This window comes from Notechis scutatus, chromosome 11, assembly GCF_049901735.1.
Source record: "Notechis scutatus isolate UNSWTSFEM ecotype Mainland chromosome 11, rNotScu1.2, whole genome shotgun sequence".
NCBI classification, from domain to species: Eukaryota; Metazoa; Chordata; class Lepidosauria; order Squamata; family Elapidae; genus Notechis; species Notechis scutatus.
Genome location: NC_142019.1, coordinates 9,023,103 through 9,041,081, shown reverse-complemented (window position 1 = coordinate 9,041,081; position 17,979 = coordinate 9,023,103). Strand labels below are relative to the sequence as shown.

Sequence of the window (17,979 nt, the reverse complement as noted above, 5' to 3'; positions counted from 1 at the left end):
AGTCTGTAATACTTGCCAGAAGGTCGCAAAAGATTATCACATGAGCCCGGGACACTGCAATTGTCATACATTTGAACCCTTTGCTAACCATCCGAATTCTGATCACATAACCACGGGGATGTGTGAACAGTGATCATAAAGTCACCTTTTTTCAGTGCTGTTGTAACTTTGAACAGTCACTAAACAAACTGTTGTAAGTCGAGGACTATCTACATTAAGCTGGGAAGGGTAAAAAAAAAAAAGAGATGCGCACTTTTCAATAAAGTAGATGAATTTCCAGGTATGATCTAGTGTACCTATGGATCTGAATTTGGGTTGAATGCTATTTAGTGCAGCTGTTCATGATGTGACTCCATTTGTTCTAGAAAGTATCAGCTCTGCAGTCCCTCCTATGCCAGTTGCGTTTCATGTGGAAGCTTTTCAGAGTTCATTTCTGTTCTCCATTTATATTTGGGAGAGAGAAAAAGGACAAAGTCATTTAGCACAATCCATAGATCCATGATGGCGAACCTATGCAGGGGTGGGATTCCACCAGTTCGCACCTATTCGCTAGAACCGGTTGCTAACATTCTAAGCACTTCGGAGAACCGGTTGTTAGAAGAAATTACTGGCCTAATCCTGTAAGAAAGGCAGGAAGGAAACATTCTGGTGTTGCTTACAGAAACTGCCTCTTCATTAAACCTTATTACATTCTTGGCAGGACTAGACTTCCTGTCTCAGGAACTTCTCTGGAGTTTTTTTCCTTCCTTTGCTGGTACTTTGCTTGTGCGGAGTGAACATTTAAAGTTACAATGGCACTGAAAAAAGTGACTTATGACCCTTTTTCACACTTACGACTGTTGCAGCATCCCCACAGTCATGAGAGGCCAGGCGAGGAGATGCGTGCCTCGATGTGAGTGATGTTGAGTTGGCCACGCCCAGCCAGTCACATGACTACCAAGCCATGACCATCCAGTCACATGACCACCAAGCCACGCCCACCCCCTAAGCCACGCCCACAGAACCGGTTGTTAAAAAATTTGAATCCCACCCCTGAACCTATGGCGTGCATACTGGAAGTGGCATGTGAGCCCTCGCCCAGAGCAGGTCTACTGTGCATGTGTGCGCACCGCCCGCCCAACAGATGATTGTCGGGTCTCTGGCACGCAGGGGCAAGGGGGTCGTAGGAGGCGTGCAGCGTGCGCGGGAGGGGTTGTGCATGCATGCGCAGGGAGCAGGGGTCCCCGTGCACATTGCCTTCTGGGTACTGGCATGTGAGTTAGCCACCACTGCCAGAGCTAGTCGTCTTAACCAACCGCGGAAGGTGTCAGAGCTCCGATGCACATGTGAAAAAAACAGACAGCTCTCCTAGCTAAGAGCTACAGCCGACATAAACCAGCAGCCCTCCCTCCCTCCAGCTGTCAGTTGTACGGTGGTTGCGAGTTGGCCCCTTTGCATTTGCTGCTTCCTGTTCAGCCAAACCTTCAGGTAGCGGTTCCGATGGTTTTGACCAATTTCCTGTTCCGTGCTGCCGTTTTCCTCCTCCCGTTTGTTGTACCATGAAAGTTTCAACCTCTTTTGTAGAAGGCGGCCTTCGATTAGCCGTGTGGGGCCTCGCATGCAGCTCCTTTTTCTTCTTCTTTTTTTTCTCCTTCCAATCTGCGTAGGCTTCTGGGAAGACAGTGTTATAATTGTGGCCTCGCTGAGGCTAATCAGCTTCTGTTTAGGGGAAGAGGCGAGCGCCCCGTGTCTGTGAGTCTTCAGAAACTGGTGCAAATGAGATTAAAACGAGAGGAAGACAAAATAAGCTTTAGAGCAGTGGTGGCTAAGCTTTTGGGGCTCCTGGGCCAAAAATGGTGCGAGTGCTTGCATGCTTCCGCTTGCGGGCCAGCACCCAGAAGGCAATGTGCGCCCCCCATGGTCCCCATGCATGTGCAAACAATCCCCACCCACCCACGCCACCCCCTTACTTGTACCGCACCTCACAGGTGATTTTCGGCTAGTTTGAGGCCTCTTTTGGCCTCCCAGAGGCTTGAGGAAGGCTTCTGCAGACTTTGCAGGCCAAAAACTAGGCCCGTTTCGTCACTTCCAGTGTTTTTTGAAAAAGTGATGAAACAGGGCTAGTTTTCGGCCTGCAGAAGCCTTCCTCAAGCCTTTGGGAGGCCCCAAAAGGCCTCAAACCGGCACGCGCTTGCACCGTGAGGTAACTTTGCCTGCAGCTCACGGGGTGGCACAAATGGCTCTGCGTGCCGCCTGTGGCACGTGTGTCATAGGTTCGCCATCCCGGCCTTCGAGCCAAGTGGGTGTCAGCGAGCAATGCAGATCCTGCAAATAATAATAGGCAGGGGAGATCACAAGGCTGGAGATTTCCATTGCAGCCGTACGGGTAGTCCTCGACTTACAACAGTTTGTTTAGTGGCCGCTCGAAGTTACGCCGGCACTGAAAAATGCGACTTACGACCGGTTTTCAGCGAGGACCTTTCCAGCATCCCCCACGGTCACGTGATCCAAATTCAAAGGCTTGGCAACTGGTTCATATTTATGACGGTGGTAGTGTCTTTTGGGGCCTTTTGTGATCCCCCTTTTGCGACCTTCTGACGAGCAGAGTCAACGGGGGGAAAGCCAAGATCCACTTAACAACCAGGTTACTCCCTTGAGAACTGCAGCGATTCGCTTAACAGCCGTGGGAAGAAAAAGTCGTAAAACGAGGGCAAAAACTTTAGCTTAAACAGACACCTCGCTTAGCAACAGAAATTGGAGGGAGGGCCCCTCCATTACGGTTGTAAGTCGAGGACTACCTGTAAGACACCGAGAAGGGAGCGCTCTCCTTATGGACCCAAAGCTGCTTAAAATGTTTCCGGCATATTTGGTTGGGATACCTGTGTATTGAATCAGTACATTGGTCTATGAATTGTTTGTTTGTTTGTTTAAGATTTGAGGGGTCTTCATAGATCTTCATTTAAATCACAGGTCCCCAAACTTGGCAACTTTAAGACTTGTGGACTTCAACTTGTGGAATTCCTCCTCCAGGTCTTGTTAGTTCAGGAATTCTGGGAGTTGAAGTCCACAAGTCTTAAAGCTGTCAAGTTTGAAGACTCTTGGTCCAAGTAGTGCCAAATAAAAGAGAATATCGGTAGCTTAGACTTGAACTGTTGGGTTCCTGGTGTTCTCTGAGCATGAATGTTTTCTTGCAGACGTTTTATTACACAACTAGGTAACATCTTCAATGTTAGGCTTGCTTTCTGTTTGTATTATAGAGCTTCCAAAAGAGAGGCATTGATGGTTCAAAAGAGACAAACCAAAAAGCTAAAAAGGAAACAAAAAGACCAAAACACTTCCTTGTTTGAAGATCAGCAAGCACCAAGATTGATACCACACCAGGTGTCTTCAACTTGGCAGCTTTAAGACTTGTGGACATCCAGCTCCCAGAATTCCTCCTCCAGCTATGTTAGCTCAGGAATTCTGGGAGTTGAAGTCCACATGTCTTAAAGTTGCCAAGGTTGGAGACCCCTGTTCTAGTCCAACCCCCCTGCCCAAGTCAGATACCCTACACCAGGCCTCTTCAACTTGACAGCTTTAAGACTTGTGGACACCCAACTCCCAGAATTCCTCCTCTGGTCATGTTAGCTCAGGAATTCTGGGAGCTGAAGTCCACATGTCTTAAACTTGCCAAGTTTCAAGACCCTTGCATTAAACCAACAAACCAAGCACGCAGTTTCTACCCCCATCACCTTCAGATGGAGTTCAGACCACGTGAATAATTCCCATCTGGCCACTTGCATTATTTCCCAGGTCGTCATCTACCCAGCCCCCCCAAATGTTAACTGCGGTCAGATCACCAAAAGCCTTTGATATTTGAATTTTACCTGGTACCGTCTCAAAAAAACCACCAGTAGTATTTGGGAGGAAATTGTGATCTGGAAAGAAAAAAAACAATTCTCAGTAAAACAACCCACAGTGTAACCTGGTTCATACATTGTGCTAAGCCAGGGCATCTCCAAACATGGCAACTTTAAAACTTGTGGATTTCTGCTAGCTGGGGAATTCTGGGAGTTGAAGTCCACAAGGTTTAAAGTTGCCGAGTTTGGGGAACCCCTGATTTAAATGGTTAAGAGAACAGTTAAAAAATAAAGACGTTCGTTCCCCAGGCCTGCCCTTTATTGCATCTCTATGGAAAACGCAGACGGGCATGTTGAAATGGAGCTCCCAGTGATATGCTCAGGAGTGGCTGAACATCTGTTTTTTGTCTTTCTCCCTCCCTCGAAGCTTCTACATCTGGGAAGCTCCACGTTCCAGCTCTCCAGATCCTTAGAAGCTGCAGCCTTGAAAGCGGCTTCACTCCCACGTTTTGGTTTCTTTGTTTGTTTTCCTCCTCTTCTCTCTGCCTCTGCTTGCTGATCTCTAAAAGGCTTTTAATATCTCATCTAGGGAAGGATTGGGAGCGGGAGCGTTCATGGATGACCCTTCCATTGGTGCAAAGGCAACTTTTCAACGGTGTTGCTTTACACGCAGCCTTTGACTTGCAACCGTTTTGTTCAGCGAGCGTTCAAAGTTACAATGGCACTGGGAAAAGTTGACTTAGGACCATTGTTCCCACACTTATGACCCTATGGTCACATGACTTACATTCGGATGCTTAACAATCAACTCACAATGATCACAGTTTCAGTGTTACATGATCGGGGTGGGATTCTACCAGTTTGCACCTATTCGGTAGAACCGATTGCTAACATTCTAAGCAGTTTGGAGAACCAGTTGTTAGAAGAAATTACTGGCCTAATCCTGTAAGAAAGGCAGGAAGGAAACATTCTGGTGTTGCTTACAGAAACTGCCTCTCCATTAACCCTTATTACATTCTTGGCAGGACTAAATTTCCTGTCTCAGGAACCTCTCTGGAGTTTTTTTCCCCCCTCCTTTGCTGGTACTTTGCTTGTGTGGAGTGACCATTCAAAGTTACAATGGCACTGAAAAAAGTGACTTATGACCCTTTTTCACATTTACGACTGTTGCAGCATCCCCACAGTCATGAGAGGCCAGGCGAGGAGATGCGTGCCTCGACGTGAGTGATATTGAGTTGGCCACACCCAGCCAATAACATGACCACCAAGCCACGTCCACCCGGTCACATGACCACCAAGCCACACCCACCAACCAAGCCACGCCCTCAGAACCGGTTGTTTAACATTTTGAATTCCCACCCCTGTACGTGGTCCCCTTTTGCGACTTGCCTGGGTTGGGGAAAGCAGATTCATTGAACAAAGATGTTACTGACTTAACAATTGCAGCTATTCACTTAACAACCATGGCAAGAAAGCTCGCAAAATGGGGCAAAACTAACTTTAACAGATGTCTCCCTTAGCAGCAGGAAATCGGGGCTCAATAAGTCAAGGACTGCCTGTACTGTGTCGGGTAGAGACGGGTGCCACTCAGTGGTGGGATTCAGCCGGTTAGCGGCACTTTGAGAGAACCGGTTGTTAACCTTCGGAGCAGTTTGGTGAACTGGTTGTTGGAAGAAATCATTAGGGCAGAGAACCAGTTGTTTAAATTATTTGAGTCCCACCACTGGTGCCTCTCAGTGGATCAGCGTGATTGTTTGTGTACGGAGTAAGGAGTCTTACGTCCTTTGCATTTTGACCAAAAAAAAAAAAAAATACAATGACCCCAGGAACATGCAGCGAACAGGTCTTGCCAATCAGAAGATCTCTGCCAGGTTCCCCTTGAAGACGACCTGGGGTAGAAATGCTTATGAGCCTCCTTCGTGCAATTTGGAAAGCTGTGTTTATTTCTGAAACTTAGAAAATGAATGGGGTAGGAAGGGAAGCGGGTGCTGCATGCAAATGACTTAATCCATACTACACAACAGTGTATGTGCTGCCTTTTTAATAGCAGCTGTCAGGGGAGTTTGCAATAAAATTTACAATGAAAAAATAAACACAAAGGGGCAAAATAAAGCCATAAATTTGAACAATCTGCTAGAAGCATCACAAAAGGGGAAAAAAAAGCAGAAACAGAGCTAAAGAAGCCACACATTTTGAACTGGCTTTAAGGAACGTTTCTTGTTGGGTTTTAACCAAGCCACGTTTCTTGTTGGGTTTTAACCAAGCTTGTTGCTATTTTGTCTAGGGAAATGTTCTATGCAACCTTTATTTAGAGGGGTGGGTGTTGATCCTACATTTATCAGCCAGCTTTGGTGAGCAAAGGATCTGAAACACATAAATAATCATAAGATTATTGCAGCAAAGTACAAGGAAGAATTGAATGTTCTGGGATTTTAAAAAGAAAACCAGTGATACGGTAGCAAAAAGAAAATAGAATGGTGCTAGGTATGTTTTGGAAAGTATTGCAGAACTCGGGATTGGAGGGTTAGGTTGATTTTTCTCTTTCCTCCCCCAAAAATGTTTTTAATGTTCCACAGGCTAAATAGACATTACATAACTACACCCTTACTTTGCAGATTGTTTAGGCAGGCAGGCAGGCAGGCAGTCAATCGAAATATGAATTTACAACGTCAGTGAAAGGGTAATTTCAGCAGATAATTCTCTCTGGCTGAGTATTCTGCCGTTAAACTCCCGGCTGGCAGGATGGCTTTGTATTTGGGCTGTCATTGTCATGCCTTCCCCTGTCAAGGTTAAAATTAAATACCTGATTAAACCGATAGGCTTTTTTCTCACCCCAGAAATCGAGAGTGGCAGAGAAGAAGTGTCTTTGCTCTCGAGAGGCATTAATACACAGGCAGCTTTGGCATTTGTTCCGAGGAGGGAAGACGAATAAATTGGAGTTCTCATCTACCTCACTGAGCTGGGCAGTCAGAAGTTTGATTTCTGAGTCTTATCTGCCCCAGATAAGACTATCTGCTTATCTATCAACAGGCAGCGGCAGGATTTGGGGCACTGTTATCTTTTGTCGTCGTTTTTCCTCTTGGTCAAACAAGGAAGCCTTTTCAAGCATCTCATAGTATCTTCATAGCATCTTCATAGTAGAAGTCTGAAGATCGCAACTCCACCAGCCAGCCTGCTGGGGGATAGCTACCATTCTGAGGGGGGTCCTCAGAGGTTCTCTGAGCTTGGCTGCTTTCTGGTAGACCAGTGGGGTCAAACTCAATTTCATTGAGGGCTGCATCAGGGTTGTGCTCGACCTGGGCTCCATTTTGGGCTGCAATGGCCTCCTGCAACCCTCTACGAGCAAAAACAGCCGGGACAGCATCCTGTAACATTCTGCCAGTGAAAATGGAGCTGGGGAGGGCCACGAGCTCCATTTCCACCAGCAGAGGCCCCATGGGCTGGTCCTTTGCTGTTTCCAGATCTGGGCCCCGGGCCTTCAGTTTGACACCCCTGTTGCAGACGTTTTCAGTCCAGCACTGATGACGTTCCCTAGTTTGGTCGTGAAACGTCTGCAAGAAAAACCAACAAGCCTCAGGGAGCACCAAGGAGATCCCTCACTTCAACCCCGAACGACAAAATACTCTTCGTCTCTTGGAGCTACCATCCTTACAGGAATGCCTGCAATTAAGGCACGGAGTCTCCCTCCAGGACAGTATCTCCAACTTGGCCCCCCCTTGAAGCTGGTGTGGACTCCCAGAATTCCCCAGCCGAGCAGTCCATCAGAAACAGTCCATCAAAGGTGCCTCTCTATTTCCTCTCTCCTAGACATGCCAAGTGTGTCAGATGGTGTTGCCGAACAAATGCAGTTATTGTGCTCATCAGAGAATCCACGCCCATAAATCTCCCTATTGCTGCCCTGAGTGCGGGGCCATTTGCCGGTCCGCCTACTTCCAAACCCACGTCAAAGAGAACTGCCTGCATTACTCCCGCAAAGTCGGTTACAGGTCAGTGTTAAGCCCGAGTGAGGAACCCGGGATGGGGTGGCGGGTGGGGGAAGCAAGACTCTGTTTTATGCATTTAAAAAAAAGAGCAAACCAGGGTGAAGGACTTCCCTTCTTCCTCCCTTCTGGAGCTTTTAAGCATCCTTGGCAGACCCGCCTTCTAGAGACAAGCTGCAAGAAAATTGTCTTTAAAAAATAATAATAATTCTACAAAGCGGTGGTTGCCAACTGGTGGGCCGGGGAGCACTGGTGGACTGCGAGAAAATTTTGGTGGTCCACAGAGAAATGTCCCCCCCACCCCACCCAGCAATTAATCCAGGCTGTGCGGGAACACAAGGCTGCGCCACCCACATGGCTCACCCACCCATTGGCTCCCACCCTTCAGCCGAGCACAAACCTTACCTTGAGTAGAGCCACGCAAGCTGGAACTGGAAGGTAAGACCAACAGCAGGGGAGGGAAATCTGCCCCAGGGTGGCTTGCTGACGTCGGTGGAGAAGTCGGTCCCCTATTCCAGAGCTACAGGAGTCACAGGACTTTGGTCATCCCGGAGCAGCTCCTCCCATCCATGGCAGGCCGGTACACCCAGGTGGAACAGCTGCTCCAGGATGACCAAAGAGCCAGTCCTGTGACTCTTGCAGCTCTGGGATATGGGACCAACTTTCCAACCAACGTCAACAAGCCACCATCAGTCAAAAATTCATATGAGTGGTCCGTGGCATTTAAAATTCTGAGTTTGGTGGTCCCTGAGGTCCAAAAGGTTGGCGGCCCCTGCTCCGAAGGCCAGGTTTTGGGGCAGATTGCAGGAGTCTCGCTTAAGGATTCGTTCTCATTTTTATTTTTTTTAGCAGTGATCCTGACTATCTTTAATTTTACTTTATTTTTAGCTGACCCCCCAAAGTAGAGGAAACTTCAGCGTAGTCTGTCTCAGGTGATTTCGCCAGCCTTAACACCTGTTAAAAGGGATTTTTCTTTGATAGGTTTTTTTTGCATCCGCTGACTTTCTCAGAAACCGCAGCGAGTGAACAATGTCTCACATTTACTCATTTCTGGCAGAGAATGGTTCCTCTTCTTCTGGTGCAGGAGTGACCAGCAGAGAAGAAGGAGCAAGGGTTAACTCAGATTAATATTTTCTGTCTGGCTGGGTTTGGCTTCAGATAATTGATATGGTGGTGTGGGTCTCCTTTTTTCCCTTCCCTCTTACTCCAACTGGCCATATCTCAACCTCGGATGTCTAGCCATTATCTGCAGCAAGCTATCTAGGTTGCTATCCTACAACCTCTGGACATTCACGGGTTCTTCCAGGGTGATCCTGTAAAGGAAACGTGGGCCTCTTTCCGTTCCCTGAATGTCTCTAGAAACGATGCTGGCAGATGTTGTGCCTCCAAGCTGAGTGTGTCCTCCTCTCCTTCTCCCCAGATGCAGCCACTGCGGGGTGGTTTTCATGTCCCAGGCTATGCTGAAAGTCCACATTCACGAGAAGCACTGCGAAGTCTTCCACAAGTGTTCGTTCTGCCCCATGGCCTTCAAGTCTGCAGACAGCACCACCGCTCACATTAACAGCCAGCACCCTGCAGAGCCTCACAAGACATCTCAGTAAGTGGTCTGCTCAGGTCCGTGGGGCCTTCTTTTTACACCATTACACAGTTCTGGAGTTTCTTCCGTCTCCTTCATTTGAGCCATGGTGGCGCAATGGTTAGAATGCAATATTACAGACAAACTCTGCCCACTGCCAGGAGTTCGATTCTGACTGGCTCAAGGTTGACTCCTCCCTCCCTCCTTCCCTCCTTCCCAGTGGTTAGAATGCAGTATTACAGATTAACTCTGCCCACTGCCAGGAGTTCAATCCTGGCCGGCTCAAGGTTGACCCTTCCTTCCTTCCTTCCCTCCCTCCCCCCTCCCTCCCTCCCTCCCTCCCTTCCTTCCCAGTGGTTAGAATGCAGTATTACAGATTAACTCTGCCACTGCCAGGAGTTCAATCCTGGTCGGCTCAAGGTTGACCCTTCCTTCCTTCCTTCCCTCCCCCACTCCCTCCCTTCCTTCCTTCCTAGTGGTTAGAATGCAGTATTACAGATTATCTCTGCCCACTGCCAGGAGTTCAATCCTAGCCGGCTCAAGGTTGACCCTTCCTTCCTTCCTTCCTTCCTTCCTTCCTTCCTTCCTTCCTTCCTTCCTTCCTTCCTTCCTTCCTTCCTTCCTTCTTTCCCAGTGGTTAGAATGCAGTATTACAGATTAACTCTGCCCGCTGCCAGAAGTTCGACTCAGCCTTCCATCCTTCCAAGATCGGTAAAATGAGGAGCCAGATTGTTCGGGTCAATACATAAACATCTGGGTGCTTCAGGTGTTTTGGGATTGCATCCAAAGTGCCTTTGCTCTCCGTTTAACATAAATTACTATTATTATTGTTTGTCGCACAGTCAGCCGGACGTTTAGACCAGATTTGGCACCTCCTGAGTCCTTCCCAAGGATACGGGAGAGGCAGATGTTGTTGCATGGTGTTAAAGGTATCCTCTCGGGGTGTAAACTGTTCCGAGTGAAGCTGCCTTTTGCAATTGACTGGTGGTGAAGTTGTCAACGCCTGTGGTGTTCCGTTGGGACTCCAGAGGTTTTAAAATTGCACCCAGTATGCCCGTTGGTGCTGTCTTTCCTTTCTTTTGCTCCCATCGATACGCAACCACATCTGCCTAACCCAGGAAGGACTCAGCAGATAGATCAAAGTGCCAAATACAGTTTAAACTTTCTTTTTTTAAAAAAATTATGTTGATGATGATTTGTTCATTCATGAAAGTTCTCATTTCTCCACTACTGCCCCAGGGTGATCTACAAATGTTCCTGTGAGACAGTCTTCAACAAGAAGAGACTTCTGCAAGAGCACTTCCAGCAAAACGCCAACCGAATGATGGTGGGCGTGTTCAAGTGCCCCCACTGCCAACTGGTGTATATGCAGAAGCTGCAGTTAATGCAGCACGTCAAGGTTGGTAGCTCAAGGGCCGCTCCCACCTTTCGGGGTCCTCCCTTGAAACTCTTCGAAGCTGCCTTTTTATTTCCCCACATCTGACGAACATTTTCTTCATTGGCAGCCTCTCCTCATATTTGTCTCTTTAAGATTTAGGTTGCTTAACTGTAATTTAAACGTAAGCCACCATTGACTGGATTCAAAGAACAAGCTTATAAGTTGCAGAGCACAGTGGTTGGGTTGGCACACCCTACTAGTCATTGGTGGGATTCAAATTATTTTATCGGTGGGCAGGGTGTGGCTTGGTGGGAGTGACAGGGAAAGGATACTGTAAAAAACTCCATTCCCTCCCCACCCCACTGACCTGCTTTCCAGCTCTGTTTCTCCTGTGCAGGGCAACCAAAGAAGACCCAGACGACCAGCTGGGACTCAATGGGAGGCAGAGAATAGATGGGGGTGGGACCAGTCAGAGGTGGTATTTACCAGTTCTCCGAACTACCCAAATTTTCCACTACCGGTTCTCCAGAACCAGTCAGAACTGGCTGAATACACCCTCTGCTGCTAGTCCAGACCAGATGCATTACAATTTAGCATAACCAGGACAGCCTCCTAAACTTACCTTAATTATTTATTAAGGGCGGTGGTGGTGCAGTGGTGAGTGTGCAGTACTGCAGGCCACTTCTGCTGACTGCCAGCTGACTGCAGTTTGGCAGTTTGAGTCTTACCAGGCCCAAGGTTGACTCGGCCTTGCCTCCTTCCCGAGATCGACAAAATGAGAACCCAAATTGTTAGGGGCAAATACACGGATTCTGTAAACTGCTTAGAGAGGGCTATGAAGCACTGTGAAGCGGTATATAAGTCTAAAGGCTATTGCTGTTTATTTATTTAGCATCTCTGTGTCAGCAACCTGCAATTTATACACCTCCCCTGATGTAACGTCACACCCCCAAATGCCCTCCAGTTCTCTGCATCCGTGATGGGTCTTGAACAGGGTGGTTACCAGTGCAAGCTGGGTGTTATGGTCGTATTAGGCATATATTGTGCCAACTGTCCTGATTTCCAGGGCCCTGATGGACCCAGTTCAAAGTTCTGGATGACCTTTTAAATCCAAGATCTCCAAACTTGGCAACTTTAAGACGTGCACTTCAACTCCCAGAATTCCTCAGCCAGCAGAGTTGAAGGCCACACGGAACTTAAAAGTTGCCAAGTTCGGAAGACTTCTGGTTTAAAAAAAAAACATCCACAATTTTGATCTGGGTCCAGAAATGACCCGGAAATCAGGACACCTGGCACAATATATGCATAATACGATCATGACACCCAGCTCTAGTTGGCAACCTGGTCTTGATCAGTGGTCGCCAACTGGTGGGCTGGGGACCTCTGGTGGTCCACAAGAAAATTTGGGTGGTCTGCAGAGAAATGTCCCCCCCCCCCCCAAAGCAATTAATCCAGGCTGCGTGCGCAGGAACACAAGGCTGTACCGCCCACATGGCCCTCCACCCACCTGCTGGCCCCCACCCTTCAGCCGAGTACAAACCTTACCTTGAGTAGAGCCACACGATCTGGAACTGGAAGGTAAGACCAACAGCAGGGGAGGGAAATCTGCCCCAGGGTGGCTTGCTGACGTCGGTGGAGAAGTCGGTCCCATATTCCAGAGCTGCAGTAGTCACAGGACTGGCCCTTTGGTCATCCCGGAGCAGCTCCTCCCATCCATGGCAGGCCGTTACACCCAGGTGAAACAGCTGCTCCAGGATGACCAAAGTGCCAGTCCTGTGACTCTTGCAGCTCTGGAATATGGGACCAACTTTCCAACCAACGTCAACAAGCCACCATCAGTCAAAAGTTCATATGAGCGGTCCGCGGGGTTTAAAATGATGAGCTTGGTGGTCCCTGAGGCCCAAAAAGTTGGTCACTCCTGGCCTAAATCGTAGATCTAGAAATAAGAGAAGCTACTGGCATCCTCAGCAGTTCGTTGCCGTCTGAGTCGTCCCACGCTCTGGCCTTTCCGCATGGATCGTGCTTGCCGGCTGATCTCGATCCCTTGACTTTCCACCAGAGCATCCACGGAGTCCCGGAAAATCCCGAAGATTTCACCAGCGCTCGGCAGAAGGTCGAGACAGCCGCCACCGGCAGCCCCGTCCTTCCCACGTCCAAGGAACTGTCCATCGTCAATGGTACTTCTCAGCCGACCTCTTGGCCCGCGAAAGGCGTAAGCCCGGAATCCAAGCCCAAGTCCAAAGCGGGCAGTTGGACGTGTCGGGTGTGCTCGCAGTGGATCCCCGATCGTGAAACTTACGTGTCCCACATGAGGAAAAGCCACGGGAAGGTAACCGACTTGGCCTGAAGCGTAGGAGCCTCTGGGCTTTTTCCCCCATCGCTTTAATACGGTTGCGTCTTTTCACTTCCTAGCAAAGCCGCGGAAACGGGAAGGAGGAGAAGATGCCTGCTTGTGTATTCTTCCCCTTCCTCCTGGTTATTTTATTTTATTTCGTCTGGCATAACAGAACACAGTGTTAAGTCTTGTTTTTATTTTCGGTACTCATGCTGAATGTCTTCGGAGGTTCTCAGTCCTCCAGCTTCATGGTTGTCTTTAAGCTGCCTTTTTTCCTTCCCCAAGAGGCAACTGGACCTTCCTCCTTGTTTTTCTTCAAAAGACGTTTCGCTTCTCATCCAAGAAGCTTCTTCAGCTCTGACTTGGATGGTGGAAGAAAGGAAGCATTTCCTCAGGGTGACAAACCTCCAAGTGGCCTCAAGGACTCCCTGAAAGAATGCAAATGACCAGCTGTCTGCAAGGAATTAAGATCCTTTCCCCACCGTCCAGTCAGAGCTGAAGAAACTTCTATCCCGCTGCATAAACCGAGGGATAGAATCAGGATCAGGTAAAGTATTAATACCACTTCATAATGCCTCAGTAAGATGATTAGGGGACTGGGGGCTAAAGCACATAAAGAACAGTTGCTGGAATTGGGTATGTCTAGTTTAATGAAAAGAAGGACTAGGGGTGACAGGATAGCTGTCAGTCTGTGCTCCATTCAAAATCCAAGAAAGAAATACTTAGACTCCATAGATTAGAGAAAAGAATTCTTTTAATGAAAAAAGAAGTGGTAGCATCAAGTAGGGTTCTGAATCTGAGAAATTAGGCATGCAAATCACATAGACAAAGTGATGGAATTGTTCCCACCCCCCATAGTTCAAAAGATTCTTCCAATTAAAAGTTCTGAATATGATCATGTGGACATCTTCAGGTGGTGATGAGGCCTCTGTCCGTTGACCTTGGCATATTTTGATAAAGGTTTGCAGCTGCGAAAGAAAGCTAAGCGAGAAATAGAAACCTAAAAGCAGGAATTTATACTCCCCCCCCCCACTCCTCATTTACACCACACAAGAATGTAACACCTCCAGCTCTCTTCCCAGACAATCCCCCCTCCTCCCCCCGTTACTTATGGCAGCCGAAAGATGCAAAGCAACAGTAGAAGATCTTGAAGGCTGACAGTAGCAGTCTTCCAGTATTTGAGGGACTCCTACAAAGATGAGGAGGGTCAACCTATTTTCCAAAGCACCTGAAGGCAGGACAAGAAGCAGTGGATGGAAGTTAATCAAGGAGAGAAGCAACTTAGAACTGAGCAGAAATTTCCTGACAGTTAGAACAGTTAATCAGTGGAACAACTTGCCTCCAGAAGTTGCAAATGCTCCAACACTGGAAGTTTTTAAGAAGAGATTGGATAACCATTTATTTGTCTGAAGTGGTGTAGGGCTTACTGCCAGAGCAGGGGGTTGGACTAGAAGACCTCCAAGGTCCCTTCCAGCTCTGTTATTCTACTTCTAAACTAACCCTTCCAATCCTCTTGCAGAACATGAAGAGGTTTCCCTGCCGGCAGTGCGAGAGGTCCTTCGGTGCCTCCAACAGTCTGCACAGACACGTTCGCAATAATCACGACACAGCAAAGAAACTTTACCCTTGCTGGTGAGTCCGAGAGGGAAGGAATGATGTTCTTTGCACACGTCACAGGGTCCTGCCTAATTCAACGGAGGGATCACCTGCTATTTACCTTGGATCGTTTTAGTTTCCGGGAGAACCTGTGGTTTCCCAATAATGAAAGCATTCTAGCTACCTCTGGAGGAACTATGAGGAGTTCCGTGTGCGCTCGCCCTGTTTCAATGAGAGGAGGCAGGAGCTGCAGCTCTTTCTGCTTCATTTAATGAGCCCTGGTGGCGCAGTGGTTAGAATCCAGTATTGCAGGCTAACTCTGCCCACTGCCAGGAGTTCAGTCCTGACCGGCTCAAGGTGGACTCAACCTTCCATCTTTCCAAAGTTGGTAAAATGAGGACCCCGATTGTTGGGGGCAAGAGGTTGACTCTATAAACCCCTTAGAGAGGGCTGAAAAGGCACTGTGAAGCGGTATATAAGTCTGATTGCTATTGCTATTAATCTCAGAACCTATTGCAAGTGAAACATTTGCAGTTTTCAGATTTAAGCACTTACGGCTTCAGAATAAAATAAAATAAGAACACAAGGCCTGCATCTTTCCATTCAAATTAATCACCAAGAAAGCAAATTTCCAGGAAGCAGGTGGCACTTCAATTAGTGGTTTGTTTTTAATATTTCATTAAAACTAGGTATTTTTGGTACATCTTAATTACTCAACAAAAAAAACTAATGGAGGGTGTTTTCTGGCAATTATTCCTAAATACCAAAAGCTGCTTTCCATCACTGATCCCATTTTGTAGTTTTAGTGGTCTCTTAATTACCCTTTCAAACGAGAAGTGAGCCTATCTGAAGCCAGCCTGAGAAAAACCTATCTTGGCTAGAGAAGATTCCAGTTTAAGAAAGGCTGTTCCACTGCCAACACCTGTTTCTTTGCCCTTCTGTACATTTCCTTTTCTAACTCCTAGTGACATTTCATTCATGTTACTCAGTCTGGCTAATGGGGATTCTTTGTGGAGTTTAAATCCATACCAAGACATCATTTAAATTTTAAAACCTCCTTCACTGACAACTGACTAACCTAGAAAACAGTGCCCAGTTATGTCTGTGGAAGCTATCTCAGATTAGAGTCCGTCCCTGCTATTCTTCCCGTGGAAAGCATTTTAAGGAGGAGAAGAAAAAAAGTTGTTATTTTAATTGAACTACAGATGGGGAACTCGAAGTGTTGCTTTATCTGGTGCATGTGAACAGAGCACGTCTCAGTTCATATCTAATTTTGGGATTTTTAAAGGCCTCCCCTCGGTGGCCTCCTGGATTCCTGACACATGATGTTAACAAAGGTAAAACTGTGGTTCCCACCAAGACCCCAGACAAAACATTAACCCTCCCATTGCAAACTTTTGATTTCCCTCTGAAAAAGGAGCTGTTCTTATCAGCTCTGAAAGCTGTGATCCAAGGTCATTTACCCCTGGAATTCAGCACTAGTTTCCAAGCTACTAGCGGTAGAATCTTTGTCTCTGTATGTAGGGTCTTAGAAAAGTAAGTCTTGTTCCTGGGAGTTTTTGCTGTGAAATCGCAACATTTGTGCTCAAGAGACTTTCTCCCAAACGAAACTTAGCTTACCGTTTTCACATCTGTTGAGAAAGTTGCACGGCTGTCCTTCAAGGATGTATTCAGAAGATTCAGAACAGATGTGAAGTCACGGTCCACATATTGACTCAATCTTAAGATTTGTTTATTTGCAGCAAACTTGTGTCAATGCACGTTCCTGATCTAGGATTGAGGCAAGCATGTCTCACCCTAAAAATAATAATAATGATAATAATAACCCTGCAATCTTGCATTTCACACTGCTTTTCCAAAATTAAGGATGCTGCTGTTTCCGTTTCCAGCATTTGGGAATCAATTTTGAGTCATTCCTTCTGCTGAGTCTTATGAAGAGAGCCTGAAAGAAGACGATCCAGTCCCTGTTCTGTGTTGTCTCAATCTCAGCAACTTTAAGATGTGTGCTGGGTGTCAGGATTCCGACTACCCTCATTAAATCATGAGCCTCAAGCCAAGCTTCAAAAGAATCCAAAAGATTTATGAGTTGACACTGGGAAGGGAAATCCACCAAATCTTAAAACGGTCCCCAGGTTCCTTCCAACTCTGGGCTTCTGTGAAAATTGGGGTGAGTGGGCTGCAGAGTGAAAATAAAATGTGGTAGCAGAGGGTGAGACGGAGAAATCCAGTTGTATTGATGGCATTATCTTTTGTTGTGCATTTTGCAGGTATTGCACAGACGAAATCCAGACATTTCCTCAGCCATCGATGCTGGAGAGTCACATGAGCCTCATGCACGGCATCAAAAATCCAGATCTTTCCCAGATATCCAAAGACTTGACAAAAGTAATTGCAATGCTTTTGCTAAAATATGGAAGTGGGGTAGCTCAGATTCTCTCTTTTGAGTTTGCCCTCCTTTCAGGAGGGGCCCTCTGGTTCTCTTTCCAAGAGGACCACTGGCCTTTAAATAAGATGTAGTGGACTTTTCCTTGTGGGTTCTGAAGACATTGCCAGCCCTATCAAAAGATATTTCTTGTGCCATAATGAAAATTTACCTGTTTCTGCAATGATCTGGGTGTAATTTAACCTTTTTTTAAAAAAAATCCCTTAGTTCCGAGATACTTGGTCCCAGGCAGACCCAAAGTAACTTAAAACTATATTACATTCCAAGTAGGGCTGTCTGAAACCACTTGCAGTTTAACATAAAATATGCTGCTTTATTTCAAGAGGCGTGTGTTAGATCATTTCTTTTAATTGAATGAAAATCCTAGAAAACCTTCCGAGATTGACAAGTGATAACCAGGGATATGAAGAAATACAGCCTGGAGAAAATTAATCCTTGAGGTATTCTGTTTGGATTGGCCTTTGGTTATTTTCCCAGCAAAGCGCTGGGGGCAATCATTCAGTTAGTTATGTCCCGGGGGCTCCGTTTTCGCTGACAGAGGGCTGCAGGAGGATGTCCCAGCCAAAAACGGAGCTCGGGAGCCCGTTTTCGCTGGCAGAGGGCTGCAGGAGGATGTCCCAGCCAAAAACGGAGCTCGGGAGCCCGTTTTCGCTGGCAGAGGGCTGCAGGAGGATGTCCCAGCCAAAAACGGAGCTCAGGACCCGTTTTCGCTGGCAGAGGCACCGTGGGCCAGATCTAAGCATCCCATGGGCCGGATTCGGCCTGCAGGCCTTGAGTTTGACACCCCTGGCTTAGGGTGCCATGGACAGCTTGGGAATGGGGTGCGAGGAAGAGGAAGAGATAAGGTTCTTAT

The 17,979-nt window shown here is 47.2% G+C and overlaps 1 protein-coding gene across 1 annotated transcript in view; it reads left to right on the top strand.

The window, feature by feature from the left end:
- The window catches only part of ZNF592 (zinc finger protein 592), a 32,190-nt gene that overhangs the window by 11,794 nt on the left and 2,417 nt on the right, over positions 1–17,979 (top strand). The window contains exons 3-8 of the mRNA XM_026690039.2: positions 7,626–7,804; positions 9,219–9,395; positions 10,614–10,773; positions 12,812–13,081; positions 14,607–14,719; positions 16,951–17,068. Coding sequence (XP_026545824.1) covers positions 7,626–7,804; positions 9,219–9,395; positions 10,614–10,773; positions 12,812–13,081; positions 14,607–14,719; positions 16,951–17,068 — 1,017 coding nt within the window. The remainder of the gene's footprint in view (positions 1–7,625; positions 7,805–9,218; positions 9,396–10,613; positions 10,774–12,811; positions 13,082–14,606; positions 14,720–16,950; positions 17,069–17,979) is intronic.